Source organism: Ovis aries, chromosome 1 (assembly GCF_016772045.2).
Source record: "Ovis aries strain OAR_USU_Benz2616 breed Rambouillet chromosome 1, ARS-UI_Ramb_v3.0, whole genome shotgun sequence".
NCBI lineage: Eukaryota > Metazoa > Chordata > Mammalia > Artiodactyla > Bovidae > Ovis > Ovis aries.
Genome location: NC_056054.1, coordinates 60,880,349 through 60,904,250, shown reverse-complemented (window position 1 = coordinate 60,904,250; position 23,902 = coordinate 60,880,349). Strand labels below are relative to the sequence as shown.

Sequence of the window (23,902 nt, the reverse complement as noted above, 5' to 3'; positions counted from 1 at the left end):
AGGATATATTTTGATTTGATATACGGTAGTCCTATGCAAAACTATATGAAGTATTTTTTCTCAGATAATTTATGCCTGAAAGTTTCAACCATTTTTTGTTAGTCTACCTAAATATCATTGACACATCTAACTACTTAGTTATTCTGTCTGAATTCTAATGTATGCAGAAGAAAAAATGGAAATCTCTTGTGATTCAAGAGAAAGTCTTGTTTTCCTTCTGCAGCTATAATCAGATTATATCTATCCAAACCATCATCATAAGCCCTTGAAGAAAGAGGGCCAAGGTGTACGTATTAGTACATTTTTTATGAGTATTCCTTAGGAGAAGATTGACCAATGGTGTGTTTCCCACACAGCCCTTTTCAGAAGTGCCATTCTTTCAAAAACTAGTTTGACTTTCAGAAGGAGATTAACAGCTGGAACAAATGGAAGCTTTTTTGTTTGTTTGTTTGACATCTTTTATAGCTTGAATGAGTATACTTTTTTATACTCTGCAGAACTAAATAGGACTATTAGACTTATCATCAATTCAAAATATCCTTTAGAACTACATCTCTAAATATAAGGCTCAAGTCCATTGCCTTTATAAAGGTTTACATTTTTTTCAGCTATTGAAGAGAAATATTTGGGTATTGAACCTGCCTTTATGTGAGTTTTATAAAATTATTTAATTAATGAAGAGTGATATATTTCCTAAGCAGAGAGAAAATATACAACAGAGGGTATATAGCACATATGTGCTAGAAAAGTTATAGCTGTTCATAGTATTGAATAATGTTCTATTTCTTTGTGTCAGGCATTAAAAATTGTCAAGAATAATTGGTTCTCCCTTTAAATGTTCTCAATTTGTACAAGCATAGAAGATATTCTATGATTTTTGCTAGTTGTTCTGATAACAATCATTGATCCAGACATTTTTTTCTTCATTTAAATATTTTACTATGGTAATTTAAATCTAATTTTTAAAATTCATCTGTCCTATGAATAAGGACTTGTCTGTCTAGTACTGATCTTATAATAACCAGCTATATAATCTTTGTTTTTCTTCTGTTATATTATTATTATTGCAATAATTGCATCCTTCCTAGGTGGTGCAGTGATAATCAACCCACCCTCCAATGTAGGAGCCGCAAGAGATGCAAGTTTAATCCCTGGTTTGGGAAGATCCCCTGAAGTAGGAAATGGCAACCCGCTTCAGTATTCTTGCCAGAAAAATTCCATGGCAGGTTACAGTCCATGGGGTCGCAAGGAGTCAGATATGACTGAGCACGCAATCATACATTATTATTATTATTTTATTTTCATGGGCCCTAAATTTGATAACATCAATTTATCCTGACCATTCTCCCCTATTAATTTTCCCCTGTGAATCCTGCTGTAAAATATTCTGTTTCTAACATCTGCACAGATTCTAATAAGTGACCAGTCTACATTATAGAAAAAGGGAGCATGCTGGCATTAAGTCAGGATTTAGAACTGAACCTGGCAATCTTCTTGTCATGTGACAAGTTCTTTCTCTGAGTCTCCACATGACAGAGATTTGTACTTCAGAGGGTTTCTGTGAGAACAAAGATAATAGTGTACCACCTAGCAGTACCACCTAGCATGATGCCTGGTTTGTAGACTGTGTTCCATACATGTTAGCTTTCTGTTCTTCTGGTCCTTTTGTCAAGTTTCAAGAATAGAACACTAAAGTACTATTTAAGTATTATTCTCACAAGAGCCATTCTTTATACATGACAGGGTTTCTGCACTATGTTCAATGTTTAAATCAAATAAATAACTCCAAATTTATATTCTTATGATGATGCCGATGCTTTGACACTGCCACCCTTCTAGGGCTTCTTTGGTGGCTCAGCAGTAAAGAACCCGCCTGCCAATTCAGGAGATGTGGATTCGATCCCTGGGTTGGAAAGATCCCCTGGAGAAGAAAATGGCAACCCACTCCAGTGTTCTAGCCTGGAAAATCCCATGGACGGAGGAGATTGGTGGGCTGTGGTCCACAGGGTCACAAAGAGTCAGACATGACTTAGGAACTAAAACAACAAGAAGTCACCCTACTAATCATTAGTTTGTATAGATACAATACAGTGGAGGACTTCTACTAACTCTGCCACTGTGTGATCCCTTTTCTTCATCATCCGTAGGCTCCATAAGGCGTTCAGTCAGTTGTCCTCGGTCCATCTCTTCTCAGTCGCCATCTTGTGCAGACATCCGCCCCTTTTCTGCTCAACAAGTGATATCAGCATCCCGGCCGATTTCAGGGTCTCGGTCACATTCTTTAAACCGTGCCTCCTCCTACACGAGGCATCTGCCTCAAAGTAATGATGCCAGCTCCTCTGACTCTCTGACGGTAAGTCTTCTGTTTTGCTCCCCTGCGATGAGCACTGTACTCAGGATTTAGGTAGCAGAGGGATTAGCTGGGAGGAGGATAGACTGAACATCAAATCCTTTCTATTCAACTCATGGTCTCCTGGAATTTGGATTATTCCTCTTTCTTCACCTATAACCAAGTATGGATTCTTGAAAGGCTGGCTTCACTATATCACAGAACTTGAGGATGAACACTGAGAATGTATTTATTTTCCATTTGCTCATGGAGTAGGGTAATTTTGCATTGATTGTACAGTGTGTCTGAATTTGGGGAATTTTGTTTTATGGAACATTTTCCTTAATGGGACTATTGATAAATAAGTTAAAAAATTAACTATTGGTAAATTATCTTTAGAACACTGAAGTATGGAATTTTAAATAATGTTTTCTGTATATTAAATTAGCATACAGTATTATATATATACATATATATAATATTTCCTCCTTTAGCAAAGATCCTAGAGATTCAGTATTGAGGAAGTCAGTGAATTTTTTTGCAACAAATGATCAAATATTGGGTTGACCACAAGTTCAATAAGGTTTAAAACCCAAATGAACTTGTTGGCCAACTCAGTAGATACATCCATGTTCGTCTACATAGACCAATGACTTATTTAATTGTTTATTTAATGTGGATATGCTTCCAAAGGAAAGATTCTGAAAAGTATAAGTGAATGAATTTCACTTGGTAACAAGTTTCTTTCTTTCTTTCTTTTCTTTTTTTTTTTTTGCTAATCACAAATTGCCTGAGATATATGTAGAAAATGAAACTTTTTTAAACACTCATATTTTTGTTTTGGTATTTTGAGCTGCATAAAATGCAACTGTGTGGAAGCATGAAAGACACTATTGGGAAATCATATCCATTTAATCCTAAGATTTTAATGCTAAGAACAAATGCAAAAACATTATTTTCTTCCTTTTTCATTGTTTGAAAGTGCATCGTTTTTACTTAGAAAAATCTTTTAGATTATAGTGACACAGTGAAATAAGACCCCCTCCAAATATCTGTATTCTTTCAAATTTAAGAGTGAGTCTTTGCGGAAACTGAGACCAAAAGATCAAGAAGATGATCTAACAAGTCAGACCTTATTTGTTCTCAAGGATATGAAGATCCGGTTTCCAGGAAAATCAGATGCAGAATCATTAATTCTGATAGAAGATGTGAGTATTTGATGTATATAAAATTCCAAGGAGCTCATACATTTTTATTCTTCTTAAAATATTAAGATTTATTTCCTGATGTCATTATCTTCAGTGACATAGTAAACTTAAATGACCTCCACAAGCTTTAGAAGATACAGAGGTTATTTGAATTATTATGATTCATGAGCAATTAGATCACATTTATAATCAGCAATGCAAAATATCTTTTAGTGTATAGTCCTATTTTAATGATGCTTCATCAAGTTGAAAATAATTAGTGTTAAATAGTTATTTGTTCTTAATGATTAAAGACACATCAAGTTAAGCTTGCTTCTATAAAGATTTTAAAAGATTTAATATGGAATGAGATAATAAGGAAAAGAGTGGGCCATGGGCATGAAGTAAATATTTGAATATGATACCTTGAATGGTATTAGTCGAATTTTGAAATGGCTTACGTTGTGTTTTCTTGTTACATATGCATTTGCGCCACCCAGTGGAACGTTCTAAAATGGCAGAGTCCTAAAAGTCACATTTAAGTATGTAACTTACTCCTGATTTAGAAAGAAGGTCCAAGATATTAAAATATTCGAGCGAAATAGCATTTCTTCACTCAAAGTTCTATTGATATTTCTTCATTAAAACATCCTTTCAAATTGTCATTCTTAGATAACTTCTCAGTAATAGAATGTTGTTTTGTTTTGTTTTGTTTTTTCCGTTTCGTTTTTCACCCGGAGAAGGCACCATCTAGTGGCCAGTTGTAGGATAGAAACCACAGCCACGCAGTTGGCTTTTTTTCACTTTTTAGCAGTACTTTAGACCTATCCTGCGGAGAAGGCAATGGCACCCCACTCCAGTACTCTTGCCTGGCAAATCCAATGGACGGAGGAGCCTGGTGGGCTGCAGTCCATGGGGTCTCTAAGAGTTGGACACGACTGAACGACTTCACTTTCACTTTTCACTTTCATGCATTGGAGAAGGGAATGGCAACCCATTCCAGTGTTCTTGCCTGGAGAATCCCAGGGACGAGGGAGCCTGGTGGGTTGCCGTCTATGGGGTCGCACAGAGTCGGACACAACTGAAACGACCTAGCAGGAGCAGCAGCAGCAGCAGACCTATCCTGACGATCTGTGATATTAATGTATTATACAATTAGATTTGAGTTTCTTGCTGTTTCGTTAGTTGTATTTGAAGTAGCGTATTGGAGAAGGAAATGGCAGCCCACTTCAGTGTTCTTACCTGGAGAATCCCAGGGACGAGGGAGCCTGGTGGTCTGCCATCTATGGGATCACACAGAGTCGGACACGACTGAAGCGACTTAGCAGGAGCAGCAGCAGCAGACTTATCTAAAGCACTGTCTAGAAACAAAACAACCAAAAACAATAATAAAAAAGACTTTCGTAGTTAAAAATCAATAATGGCAATTTGTATTCTGCAATCATAGTTATAACCAAAACCCCCAAATGTTATGCTTTGTGTTTGTTATATATATGTTTTAAAAAGTGAAAATGGTATCTTGTTTACAAATGAGATGCTATTTGTTACATCAAGGGAGAAGGAAGAAAAATGAACATTAGTTGTAAAACATTATGCTAGATATATTTCTATTGATATTGTTATCTTATTCAATAGAGGAGAGGTTGTGTTTTTGCACCAGACATTTTATTTATATTTCTTAAATGTAAGTTGTATACTACATTTTTCAGTCAGGTAGATGAAAAATTAGATAATTTGAGAGTAAAACTAATGTTTGTGGATAACTGTGGTTCTTCTGTAAAGAACATGTGTATAGGCTTATATACTTGATATAATATATTAGACATTAGGTTAGTTACAACATGTTTACTTATGCAGCAACTATTGTAATCTATTTGTTATAGTGTATATAACTAGAATATATATTCAGAAATTTTGCATATTTGCACCAAAAAATAAAAGGGGATAATAAAATCTTAATTATATATAAGCTATTTTCTAATGTGCTATTCAATATTTTGTTATTATGAATGATGCTGTAAATACAGTTCTTGGAATTAAAATGAAAAATCTATATTTTTGGCTCCTTCCCAGTCCTTATATTCCTGAAGACATTTGAGTTTCATTAATTAAAGATTGTTTGCTTTTTACAGCAAGAAGAGAAAAACTTTAAATTCAGATGGCTTCTTTATTTTATGTTAAAAAAATCTTTGCACTCTTTCTTTTTAATGAAAGTAGGCATCCTTTATTTCAAACAGTATTATAGTGTTTTCATTTCACAAATTAAATGCATTAAATTTCTTAATATTTCTTCCCTCAAACAGATCATTGATAACTGGAAGTATCATAAAACAAAAGTGGCTTCATATTGGCTCATAAAATTGGACTCTGTAAAACAACGAAAAGTGAGTAATGAATACCCCAAAACAGGTTTTTGCTCTTTTGGATTATGTATTAACCTAGGATCATTAAACCACATTCATAATCAAACTATACACATGCTCCTTTGTTTACTAGTTTCCTTTACAAACATTTGTTATCTACTATGTTTCAGGTGCTGTTCTAGGTCCTGAGGGTAAACAAGCAGATTAAAAAAAAAATCCTACGGTCTCATAGAGCTTGTATTCTAGTTAAGGTGTTTGATAATAAATCAATATATAACAGAATGTATGGTGGTATTAAGTATTGTGGAGAAAAATAAATCAGGATTAAAAATTGAGAGAAGATGACCTAAATGAAATGAGAAAAATAATATGCAGACATCTATAGCTACATTGCATCAGACAGAGGGAAGAGCAGATACAGAGGCCCGGGGTATAAGTTAGCCTGGTCTGTCCATGAGTGATGTGTTGGTGACAGTTGAAGTTGAGTAGATAAGCAGGGATCAGATCACAGCTTTACGGGTTGTGGAAATACTTAGGGTTTTATTCCAAGTGATGGAACACCACCAGAAATTTTTGAGCAGAAGAGTTACATAGTATGGTTTCTAATTTAGAGGGATCATGAGAGCTACTTGTGAAGAACAGAACTAGGGTAAATGGAAAATGGCAGAACAGACGTAGAGACTAGGTACTCTATGGTTTTTAGAGTAACTAAGCTGAGAACTAATGGTTGCTTAGCTAGGTTGATAAATGAATTGAGTGTATACTGGAGAAAGAACAGGGCTTTATTTTCCCTGTTGTTTTGTTTTGCTTTGGTTTTGAACATAACTAAAGTTGATACATTGATTAGACATCTAATGCAGATGTTGAGTGTGTCATTGTATAGATGAGTTCAGAGCTAAGGCTGTATATGGAGATACAAAACGTAAGAGTCACTATTAGAAAAGGCAGAGGAACCAGAGATCATACTGCCAACATACACTGGATCATTGAAAATACAAGAGAGTTCCAAAAAAACATCTACTTCTGCTTTATTGACCATGCCAAAGCCTTTGACTGTGTGGATCACAACAAACTGTGGGAAATTCTTCAAGAGATGGGAATACCAGACTACCTGACCTGCCTCCTGAGAAGTCTGTATGCAGGTCAAGAAGCAACAGTTAGAACTGGACATGGAACAACAGACTGTTTCCAATTTGGGAAAAGAGTAACTCAAGGCTGTATATTGTTACCCTGCTTATTTAACTTAAATGCAGAGTACATCATGACGAATGCTGGGCTAGATGAAGCACAAGCTGGAATCAAGATTTCTGGGAGAAATATCAATAACCTCAGATATGCAGATGACACCACCCTATGGCAGAAAGTGAAGAAGAACTAAAGAGCCTCTTGATGAAAGTGAAAGAGGAGAGTGAAAAAGTTGGCTTAAAACTCAACATTTAGAAAACTAAGATCATGGCATCTGGTCCCATCACTTCATGACAAATAGATGGGGAAACAATGGAAACAGTGGCAGACTTTATTTCTGGGGGCTCCAGAATCACTGCAGATGGTGATTGCAGCCATGAAATTAAAAGACGCTTGCTCCTTGGAAGAAAAGCTATGACCAACCTAGACAGCATATTAAAAAGCAGAGACATTACTTTGCCAACAAAGGTCCATATAGTCAAAGCTATGGTTTCTCCAATAATCATGTATAGATGTGAGAGTTGGACTAAAAAGAAAGCTGAGCACTGAAGAATTGATGCTTTTGAACTGTGGTGTTGGAGAAAACTCTTCAGAATCCCATGGACAGCAAGGAGATCCAACCAGTCCATCCTAAAGGAGATCAGTCCTAGGTATTCATTGGAAGGACTGATGCTGAAGCTGAAACTCCAATACTTTGGCCACCTGATGCAAAGAACTGACTCACTGGAAAAGATCCTGATGCTGGGAAAGATTGAAGGCTGGAGGAGAAGGGGACAACAGAGGATGAGATGGTTGGATAGCATCACTGACTCAATGGACATGAGCTTGAGTAAGCTCCTGGAGTTGGTGATGGACAGGGAAGCCTGGTGTGCTGCAGTCCATGGGGTCACAAAGAGTCAGACCTGACTGAGCAACTGAACTGAAGTGAACTGAAGATATTTAAGCCTCGGGACTAGATGAGATTACAAGAGTAAGTGTGATTACAGAACAGGAGAGTTTTGAGGGCTGAGCCTGGGATCAGTTCTATGTATAGACATCAGAGAAATGGGGTAGAGGGGTTAATCTAAGGGGACTGAGAGGGAGCAGCGGGTAAAGTCTGAAACATCATGAGAACTGGGTTACCTTGAAATCAGCTAATCACTTTAGGGATGGAGTGGGCAAGTGAACTAGATGTTGCTGATGAGAGTTATAACATGAGCACCATGCCCTGACTGTTTTTGGTAATTTTGAGGATAGTGGTTACCAGCTGAGCTACCAGGGAAGGTCATAACAAATTCAGAGGAATGGTGCAGAGTAAACCTCGAGTGGAGGAGGTTCAAGAAATGGGAAAAATTATAGCTAGTCCAGGCACTTTTTCAAGGAATTTGGCTGGAGAGGGAAAAGGGAAATAGAGTGGTAGCTGGAGAGGGATGTGGGTTAATGACAAGGTGTTTTTTGTTTGTTTTTTAAAAAGATGCAGCTATCTACAGTTGTTAGTTGCTGATGAGAAGGATCCAGAAGAGACGAATGGTACAGGAAAGAGTGGTGATAGGAAATCCTCCAGCAAATAATCTAGGGAAGGTTTGTCCTAACCGGGAGCATTTATTCTAATAGGGAAGGTAGAATCTGTGGCACTGTGGTGGAAAGATGTGAAAGTTTTCTTCTGGTGGGGAGGGGCTTTGGAAATTTGAGGCCATAGTACAGTATCTCACAGAGTAGGAGAAGAGAATGACCAGCAGCCTGAGGGGCCCATAGATGGACTGCAACATTATGTTGGGGGAGCTGTTATTTTAGTAGCTATAGTGAAGCTGTTGTATTCCTAAATAATGCAAACTATCACTTCCCCTTTCTGAAATGTATTGCTAATAAGGTGAAAGTTGATACTGATCAACTGATGACTTTGATATTAGGTACTTTCCTCTGAGTAAACTGAAACCATAATTAAGTATTAACTCATTCAACAAAGGACAATTTAGTGTCCTGTCACGTGCCAAGTGTTGTTCAGGAGAGTGTAGCAAAGCTGGTAGCAGAGGCAGGTTGAAAACATTCTGTAAGCCCAGAATTTCTGTTCTCTGAGTCACTGACTGTACGTAGCCTTGATTCATTAAAAAAGGAACCTCTTACTGGAATGTTGAATCTTTTCGTAAGTACAATGTACTTTTTCTAACCTAGATGATAAAGTAGTTGGTAATGAAAACAGATAGTCCAGAAACAGATTAAAATATTCATAAGATATTAATACCTGATAAATATGACATTTCAAATCAATGGAGTAAAGATAAATTTTCCCATAAATGATACTAAAACAATTGATAATTTGTAAGAAAATTAAGTTGGAGCATTATCTCTCACCCTATGCAAAAATAAATTCCAGAAAATGCTGTTATGTTTTTTTACATGTGATATGATTATACAGAGTGATCAAATGATGTATGTGTCTGATAGTAGTACTATTTATGAATTAGGTGAAACTATTTTGTGTTTTAAGGTTGTCATGCTCAATTGTGTTTATAAATTTCAAGTAAAAATATTTGATAACAAGAAAGCCAGTGTAATAATAATAAGTTGCAAACTATTGAAAAAAACTTAAAAGCTTTTACATGTTGATATTAGACTGAAGGGGTCTGAAAATTTTTCTGTTGGGTTGTAACATGCTGACCATTCATTGGACTATCTGATACGTGTGCTATTGCTTAAGAAACTGCATCCAAGAAAAATAAAAAGAAACCTAGAAATGTGGATCAACTTTGGAATGTAGAATTGTTGTTGTTCAGTCGCTAAGTCATATCTGACTTTTTGCGACCTCATGGATGGGGGCACACTTGGTTCCTCTATCAGAGTTTCCTCAAATCCATATCCATTGAGGTGGTGATGCTATCTAACCATCTCATCCTCTGGCACCCACTTTTCCTTTTGCTTCAATCTTCCCAACATCATGGTCTTTTCCAGTCAGTTCTATGCATTAGGTGGCCAAAGTATAGGAGCTTCAGCTTCAACATCAGTCCTTCCAATGAATATTCAGGCTTGATGTCCTTTAGGATTGACTGGTTTGATCTCCTTGCAGTCCAGGGGACTCTCAAGAGTCTTTTTCAGCACCGCGATTCGAAAGCATCAATTCGTCGGCACTCAGCCTTTCTTTATGGTCCAACTCTTATGTCTGTACCTGATTACTGGAAAAACCATAGCTTTGACTATATGGACCTTTGTCAGCAAAATCATGTCTCTACCTTTTAATATGCTGTCTAGATTTGTCATAGTTTTCTTTCCAAAGAGCAAGCATCTTTTAATATCATGGCTACAGTCACTGTCCACAGTGTTTTTTGAGCCCAAGTAGAATCAGGTATTATTAAAAGTTACCCACTTAGAGGGCCAAGAACTTAACTAATTTAGCATCTAGATGTGGATTAATCAGAACTATCTTTCTTTGGACTATGATTATAGTCAATAATTATTGGATGGCTATATCAGTTCAGTCCCCTGGAAAGCAGACATATGACAGAGTTAGAAGTGAAAGAAATTTTTGAGAAAAGACGCACAAGAAAGATAAAAGTGGAGAGAGTTTGAGCAGGCAAGAAGAGCCTTCTGACAGCAACTGGTCTGACACCAGTGAATGGAAAACAGGAGGACTGGGGAGGAAGAAGTTCAGACTAGAGAAGTTCTGAGTAAGACCTGTCAGGCTGATTGGGAGCCCAGAACAAAAGTTGCTTGTGAGAGCGATCACACTGGGCAGAAGTATCTTCCCTCTGGTATCCCAGCCACGCTCAATCCTTGGCCAAGAGCAGTCAGGGGAGCGCCTAAACTTGGCTTGAAGTTGTAAAATCATTGATCCTCAGTGGGGATGCTGTCAGCTAATTGCACTCTTAGAGATTAGTTGACTCGAATGGCATATCTCCAAGGTTACCACAGTGGTTGTGTGTGATAACATTTAGTGTGACAAACATTTATTGGTTGCCAGCTTTGTACAAGAACTAAACTGGACACTGGTGGGGATTTTGAGAGTTGTTCTTTCATTCATTCATTTATTTGCTCATCGAAACATGTACTTAACAATACTGATTGAGAGACTACAAGGTCCCGAGCACAGTTCTAAATGTGGAATGCACACGACTCATTTAAATCTCTTAATTTCATTAGAAACCATTGTTGAAATATGTATTTTACTTTTTCCATTCTAGTATCAACGCTTTTGCTAGTTGCTCATTAGAATGTTGTAAAACTCTCAGATTAGAATGCCACACACACACAAACGCTTCCACATACCTTATTTAAAAACTTCCTTAATGGGTGTAAAATTTAAAGGTCAATGATGTGGGGCTAAACTACTGCAAAGAATCCTCGCTAGGCGAAAATTGAATCAGCTAATCTTACTTAATGTCATGTTATGGTACCTTCACACTAGCATAATTTAGCCTTCTCCCAAGAATGCAGTTGTAAGGAATATACCTGAAGTGTGAAAATATTACAGTGATGGTGGGTGGTGAAGAATGCCAAATTTTCTGAAGAGCTTTTTCTCTGATATCAAGTAGTGGTAATAAGGTTGTATTATACTTACATTTATTTTGGGGTTCTAAGAAATCCTTGTTTATCAAGTATTTCTTCTCTAAATAACAGTTTTTAAACTAACTACAGGAGCTGCTTCTGCATGGATTTTGATGTTATTATTTTCTGTCTCTTTTTCACTTGGGCTGACGTGGATGCGACACAGGGCCGTTCATTTTGCATCAGCAAAGATGCCGTTACCCTGTAGCCTCGGCTGCTGCATGCATCATTAGTGCAGCACGTAGTGATTGTCATGTTATTTCTAAACCCCCCTCACCTCATGCCATTGTTCTAATTTAGGACCAACTGTTCCGCCATATGGAGCAGTTTGTCATTCCACATCTGTATGTACTTGCAAAATATGAATTTGTCTGTGTGCTTTATGCTTTCAAATGTGCTATTTTTCATATGGGAAAGACATATCTTTTCATGTTATTAATGCCTTCATTGACTGAATTTCCCATTTATTTTTTCCCTTGGAGAGCTTAATGTTGGATCATGATGCTTTTAAAAGTCACAGTGTCAGGAAACGGATACCCATATTCTATAAGTTAGCCTCACTTGAGTCCACAGATGAACACAAAGGGCCCCTTGCTGACCGTTTGTCTCTGTGTTTCACAAATTATTCATCTTGCTTCCATTTGCTTCTAACTCCAAAGCACCCAGAAAACCAAATAGCATTGCAAATAGTACTGACCCTCATTTACCTCTTTCCAGTCTGATTTCTTGCCTGTGTTCTGCCTTTCTAAAATTATTCAGTTGGGGTTTTGCTAGAGGTGCAGGCATTGTCACCCCATCTGTGTGGCCTTTTAAGCAAACTGGTCCCTGATGGATTCCATGCCTCTGCTGGAGGGCATGCCTGCGTAGCCTTGTAGGTACGCAGTGACTCCACCCATCTTCTCAAGTATTACTTGACTGAAGGTGAATCTGAATCTAAGCAGATACAATTTGATTATCTTCTGATTTTGCTGTTGTCCCCTGGACAGATCAGATTAATTGTGAAGTATTGTTGGGTAGTGGTTAAGAACAAGGGTCCAGCTACAATGCTATCCATTACCTAATTGTGTGATCTTGGGTAAGTTACTTATCTTTTCTATGCCTGATTTTCTCATCTATAAAATGAGATCCAAACATTTTCAAAACTAAAACATTTTTCCAAGCTATTAGGCAGCAAAACCTAACCCACCTGAACTCTTTCAGTGACAATGACATGACAGGAAGTTATTTTTGTCTGTCTGTAATGAATTGCTGTCTGTAAAAGTGGTTAGAACAGTGCTCTGTCCATTGTAAGCCCTCAATAAGTGTTAGCTCTGATTTTTACCTTGTCGACATAGGTTTCAGTTCCTTGCAAGGAGCACTTTCACTAAGACAAACACCTACTAAGTGCTAGACCTGTCTTGAGCCTTGGGGACCTGGTAGGTATAATTCTTTTTATGTAGCTGACAATCTCCATTAACTACATAGGAAATTAAAATAAAGTGAGATAATTATTAATAGTAGAAGAATTGTGCATTAAGGGATCATAAGGTATTTAGTTGGAGAAGGCAATGGCAACCCACTCCAGTACTCTTGCCTGGAAGATCCCATGGATGGAGGAGCCTGGTAGGCTGCAGTCCATGGGGTCGTGAAGAGTCGGATACGACTGAGTGACTTCACTTTCACTTTTCACTTTCATGCATTGGAGAAGGAAATGGCAACCCACTCCAGTGTTCTTGCCTGGAGAATCCCAGGGATGGGGGAGCCTGGTGGGCTGCCATGTATGGGGTCGCACAGAGTTGGACACAACTGAAGTGACTTAGCAGCAGCAGCAGCAAGGTATTTAGTGATAGGTAAAAGGTCTCAAAATCACTGCAGATGGTGACTGCAGCCGACGACCCTGTATGTAAGACAGGAAAAAAGACACAGATATGTATAATGGACTTTTGGACTCAGAGGGAGAGGGAGAGGGTGGGATGATTTGGGAGAATGGGAATTCTAACATGTATACTATCATGTAAGAATTGAATCGCCAGTCCATGTCTGACGTAGGGTGCAGCATGCTTGGGGCTGGTGCATGGGGATGACCCAGAGAGATGTTGTAGGGAGGGAGGTGGGAGGGGGGGTCGTGTTTGGGAACGCATGTAAGAATTAAAGATTTTAAAATTAAAAAAAAAAACATATGCACACACACAAAAAAATAAAAGCATTAAAAAAATAAAAAAATAAAAGACGCTTACTCCTTGGAAGAACAGTTATGACCAACTTAGGTAGCATATTCAAAAGCAGAGACATTACTTTGCCGACTAAGGTCCGTCTAGTCAAGGCTACGGTTTTTCCTGTGGTCATGTATGGATGTGAGAGTTGGACTGTGAAGAAGGCTGAGCACTGAAGAATTGATGCTTTTGAACTGTGGTGTTGGAGGAGACTCTTGAGAGTCCCTTGGACTGCAAGGAGAGCCAACCAGTCCATTCTGAAGGAGATCAGTCCTGGGCTTTCTTTGGAAGGAATGATGCTAAAGCTGAAACTCCAGTACTTTGGCCACCTCATGCGAAGAGTTGACTCATTGGAAAAGACTCTGATGCTGGGAGGGATTGGGGGCAGGAGGAGAAGGGGACAACAGAGGATGAGATGGCTGGATGGCATCACGGACTCGATGGACGTGAGTCTGAGTGAACTCCGAGAGATGGTGATGGACAGGGGGGCCTGGGGTGCTGCGATTCATGGGGTCACAGAGTCAGATACGACTGAGCGACTGAACTGAACTGAACTGAAAGGTCTCCCTGAAGAAGTGATGTTTGAGGTAAAACATGGAAATTCACCAGGTGAACACAAGCAGTGGAGATTCTATATGAAGACTCAGAGGAGAGATGAAGGGTTTGGGCTCTCGATCCCCTGGTTTTTATTCTCTTATGGTTTCCAAATTACAGGTGTCTTTAAACCACTCCTTTCTCCAGGACCAGAGCTTGAAATTGAAAGGCAAAGGAAACAAAAGAGAATATATCTTTCCAGTAGGCACTCTTGCAAAGAAGAAACAAATCTGTGGGTTGCCCAGACCATCCTAGTCCCACAGTCAGGGAAATCACTCCTCAGGCAGTGATGTTTGCTGGCTTGCAAGAGGCCTGAAGGTCTATCCATCTTCATGTTGGAGGAAACATTAGGAGTGGAACAGCTGCATTCCCCACCCCTAACTCTCTGACCACTTTCTGAAGTTGCTGCTTTTAGCCAGGTGTTTTGGCTCCCCAGGTGGTTCAGTGGTAGAGAATCCACCTGCCAATGCAGGAGGCGCTGGTTTGATCCCTGGATCAGGAAGATCCCCTGGAGAAGGAAATGGCAACCCGTTCCAGTATTCTTGCCTGGGAAATCCCATGGACCGAGGAGCCTGGTGGGCTATAGTCCACGGGGCTGCAAAAGAATTGAAGATGACTTATTAACTAAAACAACAAATAATAACAGCAAGGCTAGTATATTAGGCCATCATGCTTTAAAATTCCATCAAGATTAAGAATGAAACATAAACCGGGTAGTGGCTAGGAGAGTCTCCGCTGAGCGATGTACTGGTGCAGTACTCGGCACGGAGCACGCAGCCTGTACGTGCTACGCACCCTTCTCTTTGGCTCCTGTGCATCATATGCAGTTCACTGTGCACATATTCAGAAGGAAATGAATAACCTGTCATCTCAGATGCTATGTCACTTTGTGTGCGTGGGTGCTTAGCAACTTCAGTTGTGTCCAACTCTTTGTGACCCCATAGACCACAGCCTGCTAGGCTCCTCTGTCCATGGGATTTTCCTAGCAAGAATACTGGAATGGGTTGTTATGGCCTGCTCTAGTAGATCTTCTCCACCCAGGGATCATACTTGCATTTCCTATCATTTCCTATGTCTCCTGCATTGTAGGCAGATTCTTTTACCACCGGGCTAGTGGGGAAGCCCTATGTCACTTTAAAGTTGAATAATTAATAATAGAATACAAAATGAAGATAACATTTTTTAACACTTTAATTTCATTTATTATATAGAACTCATGTTTATGCTTAAAACCAGTTTATGGATTATCTTTGCTACTTTTTAAAATTCTTCCTGCATTATGACTTTTGGGTAAATTATTACTCACTAATACATAGAAAGGAGGAAGAAAAATTGAGAAGAGAATTGACTAAAATTCACCATTTACTGCTAGTGTTGATTCTTGTATCACATCAATCATAAGTCCTGTTTTCCACATTAAAAACGTAAGAGGTTAAACTATTAGCTCAATTGCAATTGTAAAAAAAAAAGGTGTGAATGTCTGATGTGCATATTTTATCAGTATTATTGTGAATAATTCATATTAAAAATGTAAAATCCCTCTTCATAATTAAGGTTTCATTATCTGTAATAACAAGGTTTTCTGGGACAATTTTTTTTGCAAGCTACTTTATTACAGATGGTATTATCTTTCCTTATTCTTCTCGCCTTCAACCCCACACCCCTGATCCCTTTTCGGTTTACATACTGTTCCCACTTCACAGTGAAAGAAGCTGGAGCAGGAGGGGATGGCACCGTGGTGCTTACACAACTAATTTGAGAAGTTGTAGTTGATATTCTTCTATAAATAAAATGTTATTTGGAGATATTTTTTCCTAAATTGATTTTTAAACATATGTTTATTCTAAATTTGTCTTCATCAGAGAGAACTAATATCACTTCTTTAAATATGGCTGTTTTAAAGAGAAACAAATTAAATTTTTCTATCTGCTTCCAATTCTCTTATACATTTGTGCCTATGGAGAAAAATCATATCTTCTATCAGCCTTTATGTTTGAAAGTTGTTCTTTTTTCATCTTTTACTGTCATATTTACAGTCAGTTCCTTATATTAGATGAATAAAATAAGAAATGAAAAATCTACTTCGGTGAATTGAAATTAGGATACTATATTTACTTTTTAAGAAAATATTTCATTGGAAATTCATGAATTGCAAAAATATTAAATATGTCAAACTAGACAAAATAGCTTTCTGGGATTTATACTTTTTTAGAGTATCTAGGATTTTAGTTGCCCAGAATTAGATTAATCCTAGCCATTGTTTTGTGATACTCTCTCATTACTGGTCCATATACGGCCTGCTTTTATTAAATAGTGTTCTTAAGTTACTGTACCATTTGTGAACCCAACACCCAAATCAAGGATTTTGGCAATAACCTATTATCTTATCAAATGACTCCCTTCCTATTCCCCTGGCCCTTCATGTCTCAGGTAGCCATTTTCTGGAATTCAATATTCCTCAGTCCCCCCCTTTTTAAAATATGATATTATTATATCTATGTGTATTCCTCATAAGTATTTTTAAAATTTAACCATTTTACTTATATAAAATTTGCACCTTGTATGTATTGACTGGTATGTATTTTTTAAAAACTTAACCATTAATAATTAAGATACTCTATGTTATATGCCCTTTTATTTCATTCAACCGCTGTATAAAAGTCTTAAGGGAATGAGCCTATGACTATTTATTTATTCACTTTCTCACTGATGGAGGGTTAGGTCTTCTTCAGATGTCTACAATTGTGACCAGTTGTTCGAACATTCTGGTACATGCTCTTGCTTTTAACCTATGAGAGATTTTCTCTTAGGAATAAACTTGCTGGGTCATAGGATATATGCATTTTCAACTTTAGGAGTTAATGCCCAGCTAATATTTTCCAGTTTGTACTCCTGCCAGTTTTGTTTGAGATACTATAGATCCATATTTCTCCAATACTTGGTATTGTCAGACTTTTAATTTTTGTCAATTAAATGGATAGAAAATGATATCTAATTTTAGTCTCAATTTTTATTCATTATGTTTATTGGGCATATTTTTCTTCTTTTGTGAATTATGTATTTTTGTTTATTTTTTTTCTGTTAATTTGTTGGTGTGTATAATAACAATTGGTTAGGCATTCATTATATATTCCTAATACTGTTATTTGGTTAGATGTATACGTTTTGAATGTATTTCCCTAGCTTGTAACTTGATCTTTTATTGCCTTTAAGATATCTTTGGATGTCCAGAGTTCTTAATTTTTAGTATAATCAAAATCTGTTAATATTTTATGTTCTATACTTTTTTGTTATTTAAGTAATCTTTTTCTAACCCATGATAAAAGATATTCACTAATACTTTCCACTAAGATATTTAATGGCTTATTTTTCAAAACTAAAGCCCTTATCACTGTAGAGTTGATTTTTGTGGATTGAGTAATGAATTCAGCTTCAGCTATTTTTTTCATGAATATTACTATTTTAAAAAATCTGTTTATTGATTTACTTAAATTTAATTTTTAAATTTAATGTCTTCTTACTCTAATGGTCAGACTTGCCACTTATGTCATATACCAAAGTTTCATAAATACTGGATCTATTTCTGGACTTTTCATTCTGTACTGTCCTTTAGTGAATGAGTGAGTCAGTATGTGTTTATGTAGTCATATTTGAATTAAATATATTCATCTTTGAATTTTAGACACATACATATACACCTAGATTTTTAAATATTTTGGTTTTTGCACTAGGTTTTGGACATAGTGAAAACAAGTATCCGCGCAGTTCTTCCACGTATCTGGAAGGTACCTGATGTTGAAGAAGTGAATTTGTATAGGATTTTCAACCGAGTTTTTAATCGCTTACTCTGGAGTCATGGCCAAGGTCTATGGAACTGTTTTTGTGATTCAGGGTAAGTTTTAAGTTATTTTCTATTACTGTTATTTTTTTAACCTTTTGCTATTTAATTATAAAGATAGCCCAATGAAATGGCTGAATTTCTTCACTCTCTTAAAACGTGGTTTTGTAACTGCATATAAGTTTCAGTGCTTAACTATAATCTATAATATTTAAGCTGATGTAGATGAGATGATGGCTGTGAACACAGTACCACCTACTAATTTGAATTCAATGGAGAGAAAGTATTCCTAATGAAAAAAAAATAATTACATCGGTATCCTTATGGTTCTTCTGCTGTTTCCTTTATGTAACCATCTTCCAAAATCATGGCTACACTCCTGCTCCTTTCCAGACTTTCAGTCCTGTCAAAGCTGTTGTGACTCACTGTCATTTTGTCTTCAAGGTATCTAAAGCCAAGCATTCCATACCTCCCTTTTATTCTGAAATGGTTTCCCTTCTGGACTTCCCCAAATCCCATTATTACTCTCCCAGTCATACAGATTTGGTATCTCAGGGGCATCCATGTCCTTTTTCTCCTTCACTGTCTTTTCAGCCATGGGCTAATCTTGTTAGTTTTTCTATCACATCCCCACCGTAGCTACTGTAGATTATTTTTCATTTTTCTTAACAGTTCTCAATTATTTGATTCAAGATTGTTCTTCATTGTTCCTAACAATTATCTAGTATTTACTTGATAATTTAAATACTTTTGGAGTGCTGAATTTGATACAGTCCCTGCCCTCAAGAGGCTTCCAGGGGTAGCTCAAATGGTAAAGAATCTGCTAGCAATGCAGGAGATCTGGGTTCAATCTCTGGGTTGGGAAGATCCCCTGGAGGAGGAAATGGCAACCCACTCCAGTATTCTTGCCTGGAGAATCCCATGGACAGAGGAGCCTGATAGGGTACAGTGCATGGGGTCACAAAGAGTCAGACATGACTGAGTGACTAACACTGCCCTCAAGAAACTTAAAAACGGTAATAGCTAATGCAGTACCACTTATTATGTGCCAGGCATTGTTCTAAGCACTGTGCATGTACTAAGTGATTTAATCCACATAACATCACTTTGAAGCAGGTTTTATGATTATCATCACTTCAGAGATAAGGAAACTGAGGCACAGATAGGTACTAAGGACCTAGTGCCACTGAGATTTGAACTCAGGCAGCCTAGCTCCAGTCTTCATTCTGTTAATCAATAAACTCTGCTGTCTCTTATAGACAAAATAAGATACATGAAAATCATGGTTATGAAAGAGACACAAAGTATTGTAGGATTTCAGATATGATGAGCCTTTAAGGGAGAAAGGCTAAGTGAAATTGATAGATTCCTAGGCATTTTTGCCTCTAGTTTTTTGTTTCCCTTATCCATCCTAATGTCACAGTCATTTCCTAAAATCTGTAATCATTTCCTTCATTTATTGTTAATGTCTAGATTTCTTATTTAAAAATACAAGACTCTCTAATATGCTAAATCTCTTATTATTTTTCCTGTCGTCTCTCTCATTACTCTCCTAGTTAAACTTTGCTCCCCTCAAACAAATTGATTCTTTTTCAAATATCTTAAAATTTTTCTTTTTTCTTTCTTCCAACTATTAATGTCAATGAGTATCTGATTGGACTGCCTTCCACAAACCCATTTATCCAATCTCTTCTCCATTATTTGAATCCTATATAAAGACCCAGACTGTGTCTTTTTTGGGTAAAACCTTAACAGCCTTTCTAGTCTGAAATGATCTGAATGTCCTCTGTTTAAATATTCACATCATCTAGTACTGAATCGTTTATACCATTTGTAGACTTACTCTCAGCACCATAATTTTCCTCAGCTATCATTCACCAGCAGGGAGAATCCATAAGGTGCTCTGAATTGTGATGAAATCTGAGAATAGTCTCGGTTATAAATTATTTCTACTGAGATTTAAATGAAACATTTGAACTGTACTCCATGACTCTTAGTTGCTGACTATCTACAGAATTTCTCTTATTTTAAATCATAATTAGAGTTTTTTCTTTCTGTTTGTTGATCCATTGGTTGGAATGTTGAACATGAATTTCAGCTTCTTTTCACAAATGGAAGACAGTGAGATAGTCAGGTACTGAAATGGGTGCTGGTGACTCTATTTTGGTAATTTACTTTGACTCCATTCAGAATCCTTTCTTATTGTTCCTGGAACAGTACTCCACTCACGTTTCTCTGGTGGTGTCTATTACTACTGCTAATGATAATGAAAGTAAATAACATTTTTTTTGAAGGATTACTAAGTGTTTGATACTGTTTTATACATTAACTATTTTTATAATTGCCACTACAACATTTTGAGTAAACTATTATTATTATTCTCATTGTATAGATGAAAAAATTCAAGGATAAAGTATATAACTTGCCCAAATTTTCATAATGAGCCTGCATTTAAACTCAGGATGTGTGTCAAGAGTCCAAGTTCTTAACTCTGTGCTTTATTCACTCTTTTCAAAGCAGCATTGCCAGTGGTTGCCAAGCTTACTATATTGCAAGCCCTGTAGCATTAGCCAAATCCTCAACCCATCAAACTGAGCAGATGGAGCAGGAATAGCTCTGTATCTGATTTGACCTCCTCTCTCTAACCATTTCTTTAAAAACTTGGTGGTTTGTAAAGATGAGTTTTATACCAGATTTTATTTTATACCTTTACAAGTGACATTCCTCAGGTTCCTTAATTTAATGAAGTCAGATAATGCTGTGTGTGTGTTTGGTTGGCACTTTGAATCCAGAATAGTTCTACTTTTTCTTTGAATCATGTCCAGTCAATGTACACTTCTTTAGCCTTTGATCTAACAACCTAGCGGTCTAGGTAAAAAATCTACTCTTAGCTTAGTTCTAAAGGAATGATTTTAATAAAAGGTGCAGCTTTCACAGTTAGGTATAAAACTCTTGGAAAAAAATATAATCCAAATAACTCTGAGCCACCTTGATTTCTGCCACTGCCTGTCTCAACTCCCAATAATAAAACAAAATGAATAAACCATTCCCTGTCCACATCTCAAAACATCAAATAATGTGGATGTTTGTCATTGGTTTTCTGACAATTAGCCCAGGGGTTTTGCTGATGCACTGAATAGAAAACATGCTCACCCTTTTCTCTTGCTCTTTCAGGCTGCTGAAGCCCATGCCCAGGGACTCTTTTAATCACATGCAGCCTCCTGGGAGTGCTATTCAGAATGATGCTCCACGTTCTGAATGTGTCCTCTCCAAGGGACTCGCTCTTGGAATTTTCATGAATAAAATTATCCACCACGTTTTACTGAGATAGGGCAAGCCTGGGAGCTATGGGACTTAAACTTGGGCCATAGAGCTCACAAGAGGTGTCCAAGGGAAGGAACACTGCAGCCTAGACTTGCAGGAGGAGGAAGAGAGGAGGCAGGGGCCTATGGGAGAAGGAACGTATTATTTGGAAAAACCCCGTCTTCACTCAAAATCCTGATATGCAAACTTCAGAGAAAAGAATCTAGTTTAGACCGTTTAGTGAAAGACATTTTCTTATGGAAATTCATCATAGAAATGCGTTCTATTTTTATTTGTTTTATTTTTTAACAATCTTGGGGGAAGAAATTGTAAGGAATATTCTAAGGCAAGGGTCTGCTTCTAGGCTGAATTATATGCCTATGTGAAAATGTATGCATATCATATATGCTACTTATTAATAAAATGATGTGACTCTGACTGTTCTCTATCATCTAGTTGGATGTTGTGTTGTTAGTGCTTTGCAGCTCATTAATCTTTCTGAGCTGATATCCAGTTGGTGATGCCCAGTTTTTCTTTTTTTTTTTTTTTTACTTTCTTCTTTCTGGTACTTAACTTTGGGCTCCTCGATCATTCACTAGGGCTCCTACCAGAAGAAAAAGAAATGAATGTTTTATTTTTTAGATAGCTGCTTTATTAAAAATTTTTCATGAAAAAGGTGGTGAAAATTATTGGATTACTGGATAACATGTGGCTTTTCAAGTTTCTGGATTTCATTAATGATTCCCCTTTGTTACCAGGAGGTTATTCAGTATTCTGTATCTTATTGTTATATTATTTTAAAATGTCATTTGAAGTTGTTACTTTTCATATTTCTCTGAGGATTCAGGAGTGCCAGAGAGAACTTTTTAACCATTTAATTTTTCTGTCTGAATTCGTGGATTTTGGTCCTCCCATTTCCTTGGAATTTTGATTCAGAAAGCAGGCAGATAAGAACCCTGGGTTCTTTGATAAGGCATTAGTGTTATAACTTATTCTCCATCCTTTCAGTTACTTCAAATTTTTTATGTTGTTAGTATTGAAAATTGATATACTGTGGTGTTCTAGAGGGATTTCACATTACTCAGCCGTGCCAGAAGGCAGGTTAGGAGATTGGGGACACAGTTCTTAAACACTTGTTGAAGAATAGGTTTCTTTTCTGCAGAGGGTGTACCATTAGCCTAGTGCCAAGCAAAGCAAGTCCTGGTCATTTTCTTTTTTCTTTATGAGTGATTCTGGCATTCTGACACTTAAATATGGATTAATAGTGTAGAAGGTAGCCTTTGGTCAGTGGTAGTGAACATACACAGCAAAATTAGGTAGAGAACCTTGTCATGTTTATTTTCAGTATTTAAGAAACAATGACAGAATGAAAAGCCAAAGCTGCCCATGTTATAACTCACATATTACTCAGAATGTCATGTCAAATTAAGGTGTTATATTGATAAAAGAAGCTCGTTTGTCTTTCTTCCATTTTGTTTGTTCTTTTCTTACTTCAAGTCAGGAAAACAAATATTACCATGATGTAAGTGATCTGATAGTGAATCTAATCAAATGGCTCCAATGTATTAAAATAGAAATATTTTCTTATTCAGAAGAGAGGGTGGTGATGGAGGTAGACTTTTATGGAAATAACTAGAACCCCAGGGAGGAGAATGTAAAAGTGCCCAGTCAAGAGTCAGAACATTTTCTTTGTGTATTTACGTTCATATGAAACTTTAATTTCTCTGAACCCAGGCATGTAAGACTTGCTAGGCCAAGACATATTATAAAAAAATTCCATTATTAATTGGCATTCTCCAATATTTTTCTTGATCACACAAAGTAAATTGGTGACATATATGTGTATATATATACAAATATAGATATATAAACATGTATGTCATATCTAGTTTTTCTTATATTTAGTAATAAAATTAAAATTTAGAGTTAATTTAACTAACACATTACTGTTTCTTGAATGAAAATAACCTTTAATCCCTTTTAAATAATAAAAACAGTATAATATAATTAGCCCTGAACATCTCAGAACATAGAAGAAAGTTTATTCCTTTCAGTCTACTTATTTGAATCTTATTCTCTTTAAGAAAATATGTCGTTCACTGATGACATGCTGTCTTTTTGGGACCATGTTTCTCCTGAAAAAATAAACAATAGACTTTCTGCTAAAAAATACCTTGATGAGTGCCTACAGCATTTTAAAAAAATTCCAAAGATATCAAATATCCACAGAAGATTGAAAATGGAGTCTTTGAATTTCCCATTGGGAAATGCAGTTCTTCAGAAAAATATTTTTCTTAACATTTTTTTTTCTTAAAATCTAGTCTTTTTTTTCTCTGAGGATTAAGTGAATTGGTTTATGTAAAATGGGACTTGAACCATTACCAAGTCTCAAA

At 36.8% G+C, this 23,902-nt stretch overlaps 1 protein-coding gene across 15 annotated transcripts in view; it reads left to right on the top strand.

The window, feature by feature from the left end:
* The window catches only part of TTLL7 (tubulin tyrosine ligase like 7), a 171,394-nt gene that overhangs the window by 119,422 nt on the left and 28,070 nt on the right, over positions 1-23,902 (top strand). For 13 of the 15 annotated variants that reach the window (XR_006059909.1, XR_009599633.1, XR_006059911.1 and 10 more), the window contains 4 exons: positions 2,148-2,353; positions 3,403-3,537; positions 5,820-5,900; positions 18,100-18,260. Coding sequence is in view for 10 of the 15 variants with exons in the window: in XM_042250312.1 (XP_042106246.1) it covers positions 2,148-2,353; positions 3,403-3,537; positions 5,820-5,900; positions 18,100-18,260 (583 nt within the window). In the remaining 5 variants the exon portion in view is untranslated. The remainder of the gene's footprint in view (positions 1-2,147; positions 2,354-3,402; positions 3,538-5,819; positions 5,901-18,099; positions 18,261-23,902) is intronic. The other 2 variants (XM_060411236.1, XM_042250318.1) reach the window with 1 other exon arrangement.